The sequence below is a fragment of the Oncorhynchus keta genome, chromosome 23, assembly GCF_023373465.1.
Source record: "Oncorhynchus keta strain PuntledgeMale-10-30-2019 chromosome 23, Oket_V2, whole genome shotgun sequence".
NCBI lineage: Eukaryota > Metazoa > Chordata > Actinopteri > Salmoniformes > Salmonidae > Oncorhynchus > Oncorhynchus keta.
In genome coordinates this window covers 25932447-25936170 of record NC_068443.1, presented here as the reverse complement: position 1 = coordinate 25936170, position 3724 = coordinate 25932447, and the positions used below count along the sequence as shown (strand labels likewise).

At 39.4% G+C, this 3724-nt stretch overlaps 1 protein-coding gene across 1 annotated transcript; it reads left to right on the top strand.

Moving 5' to 3' along the window:
- The first annotated feature begins 379 nt into the window (after positions 1 to 379).
- LOC118402071 (transmembrane protein 70, mitochondrial-like) lies at positions 380 to 3089 on the top strand. The gene is made up of 3 exons (XM_035799939.2): positions 380 to 666; positions 2305 to 2416; positions 2529 to 3089. Exons 1-3 carry the CDS (start codon positions 484 to 486, stop codon positions 2975 to 2977), a joined length of 744 nt encoding a protein of 247 aa, XP_035655832.1. The 5' UTR covers positions 380 to 483; the 3' UTR covers positions 2978 to 3089.
- The last annotated feature ends 635 nt before the right edge of the window (positions 3090 to 3724 follow it).

Below are 3724 nucleotides of genomic sequence, written 5' to 3'. Positions count from 1 at the left end.
CTGCAGTGAATGCCATGCAGGAGAAGGATCCCGACACACTAATAGTGAAGAAGGTGGACTTTGTTGTGTTTATAGTGCTAGTGATAAATTGCACTCGTTAAACTTAGAAAACATCAAAGAAGCTAGACATCATTGTGAAGGCAACAAATCGATTTCTGGATCTCCAGGGCTTTACAGGCAAAACTTTTTTTTTAAATTCAGGGTACTATTGTGAATTTGTTTATTTTTATAATTTTTTTTTTTTTTTTGGGGGGGTAATTAGCATGAATTTGTTCATCCAAAACATATTTTGTTTTTGTAGTATTTTTTCTAACCCGTACAGTAGGTGGCAGCAAAACACCGTATTAGTGCAGTCTGCCAATAAACCTCAAAGAAGAATCCTGTGCGTACCACTGCCACAGAAGAAGAAAGGGGCGGGGGTTAATAATAGTGCATGCTGTTAGCAAAGAAGCTACCAAAGTGGTTTCAATTTATGATTGTATAATGTTTCAGCATTACTTTGCACGTGGATTACGTACTGCTATTTCTCAAACGTTTAGTATACAATTTGCTGCCCTCCGAAATGCGAGACCTGCTACTCACGCGTGTAGAAGGCTGCCAATGAAGACCAAAGGGTATTTGAATCACGCTGCCAAAAGGTCGTTTCTCAATGATGCGGCTAAAAAGGTATTTGGCTTTATTTTGTCCTCACTTGTCTGGTAGATAGTTATACTTCCAGTCCTGGGATATATGCCCTATTATGCTAGTTACGTAGGTTTCTTATGGCTGAAAGAAGCTATGTTAGCTAACTAGCTAGCCTAGTGGCTCTGCGTTCGATAGTTCTACACTCGATAGTTCGACACTGCGTTCGATAGTTCTATGTATGATTTACATGCTCCTGACCAAACCGGACGCGCGCATGTTGATTTTGTACAGCCACACCTGACACGATCAGCACATGCATGTTGAAATATCAAACTAAACTCTGAATCAATTATAATAATTTGAGGACAGGTCGAAAAGCATTCAACTTTGATGGCAATTTAGCTTGCTAGCAAATTTGTCCTGGGATATAAACATTGGGTTGTTATTTTACCTGAAATGCACAAGGTCCTCTACTCTGACAATTATTCCACAGATTAAACAGTAAACTGAATTCCTTTATCATCTCTCCTTCTTCCCCAGGCTTCTATTTTTACTTTGGACTTTATTTGGCGGTTGGCAACCAACTTTAAGGTGCATTACAACTAGAGGTCGACCGATTATGATTTTTCAACACTGATACCGATTATTGGAGTGCCAAAAAAAGCCGATACTGATTAATTGGCCGATTTAGAAAAGAAAAAAAATGTATTTGTAATAATGACAATTACAACAATACTGAATTAACACTTATTTCATAAAAGCCAATGAGATTGGAGAGGCCGGACTTGCAGTTCAGCATCACAAATGGGACCTATTTTTATTTTAGCACCTGGCCATGTCATGCTTGCTGTCGTGTGCACGCAATGACTGAATAGCATGTATGTGTACATTTATTTTTGCAACGTGCATCTGATGCTAGCGGTGTGGTCAGCATGTTATTCAATCATTGGTTCTAGTTGTGATGCACTGCAAGTCTGGCCTCTCCCATCTCCTCATTGGTTTTTAGGAGCATATACCCATGCGGGTGATTGAAAGGCGAACTGAAGTCCACATCCAGGTCAGTTGGTGGTGGTAATGCACCTTAAAGTTGGTTGCCAACCGCCATATAAAGCCAGAAGAATACTGAAGGAGTTGAGATTCCTAGAAATGAACTAGGTTTACCCTTTTAGTTGTGGATTAATTGTCGGAGTAGAGGACCTTGTGCATTTAAGGTAAAATAACAACCCAATGTTTCTATCCCAGGACAAATTAACTAGCAACAGCAAGCTAGCTAGTTAAATTGCCTTAAATGTTTAATGCTTTTCAACCTGTCCCCAAATTAATATAGTTGTTTCAGAGTTCATTTGGATATTTCAACCAGCGTGTCCTGACCGCGTCTGGTGTGGGTGGACAAAATCAATATGCGAGCGGTGTGGTCAGGCATGATCTGCACTGGCCTGGTTGTGCAAGTGCATTAACTTTTGAAAGTGCGTTAGATTCAATTAATCTCTACAACCCCCTTGGCAAATTGCGTTATGACATATTTGATCACACTCTGTAAAAGCTCATCTGAAAGGTAATTAAGAATTGGACCAAGTTCTTTTTAAAATTATATATTATTTGTTCTGGTCTAATTGTAGCAGTTAAAGGTATTGTATGGAAAGAAATGGCCTAGTTTCTCATTTGTCTGTCTCTGCCCAGGTACAGCCAGCCTCTTTACTACGGATGGTCTGCTGCTTCTCTACATCTTCCACAAACCACTCTGAGGAGGGGACGCTCATCTATTCAGGGAACCTCGGCAATTCTGTCCGAGGTATTACTTTAATCACCATAAACAATCTCTCATGATCGTCTCCTCATCAACATTTTTATCATCATTGAATAACTAGGCCTAAACAAGAATTGTATTTTTTTGTCTGTTTCAGGTGTGAAGATGTTCTCTTACACCAGTAGCGGGGCCAGCCTGTGTATGATGCCCTACATTCTTTTGAAGACTGGCATCAGCGTTCAGAGTCTTGTCCTGAAGGGGGCCTTCTGTGGTGTCATTGGTTTTTTCACATTCCTGACTCCCATCCTCCTCCACATCATCACCAAAGGCTATGTGGTTCGCCTGTACCACAACCATGACACTGACACGTACACAGCTGTCACCTACAACATCCTTCTGATGGAGAAAAAGACTGTGTTCCGTCAGAGTGAGGTCAAGATACCGGGTGTCAGCAAAATGTTCACCACGTTCTATGCCGACAAGAAGTCAATGCTTGTGAATCCGATGCTGTTCCCACTTCCTCATGACTATAACCACCTCATGGGTTACGACCAGCCCTTTTCATTTGATACGGAAGACTTGAATGGTAAACCTAATAAGAGTTAACGGATTTCTACAGATAATGCCAATTGCAGTCTGAACTGTTGAATGGAACGTGTGTGTGTATGTACGTCTTAGTTGTTAATGTAGGCTATAAATTATATGATATCAAAGAGAACCTTTGAGAGATGTTGGTTTCTTCCTTTCACTAGTAAGAGGTAATGTATAGACATGGAGTATATGACTAAATTTTGTTTAAACAAAGCTTATGAATAAAATTTGTTTAAACAAAGCTTATGGATTAATTTCATCACTAAATATAAACTAAATTCACCTTGTGACATGACTTCCTTCTGCTTCAAACAATGCCTCTCTTCAGAAAAACACTACCAGTATTCTGTGGGCAAAATGAGAAGTTGCTACTTCTGATGTTTTGAGAGCTTGGGCACTATCAAACAGTGTTGATTGCATGAAAACAGGAGACCGGGAGTAAGTCAAACCATTGCAGAGTATCAACTTTACCATGATGTTTCAAATTCTGGGTACTATTTTGTTGTGTTTTGGCTGCTTCTGGACAGAAAATATAACTTTGCTCTTCAGAGAGTGTCAACCTGGTATACTTGGCATGGTAAGACCTTTTTATTTACTTCTTTAGTGATCATATAGAGAAGAATGTAAAACATATATACTGAATTTAATCAGAACATTTTAGATAACTGTCTAGTATATCGCTGTGACTACGTATTAAGTACCAGAACTACTAGATGTCTGGAAATGTCATTACTTAAATTTCCTCTGATACTCGAATGTTTC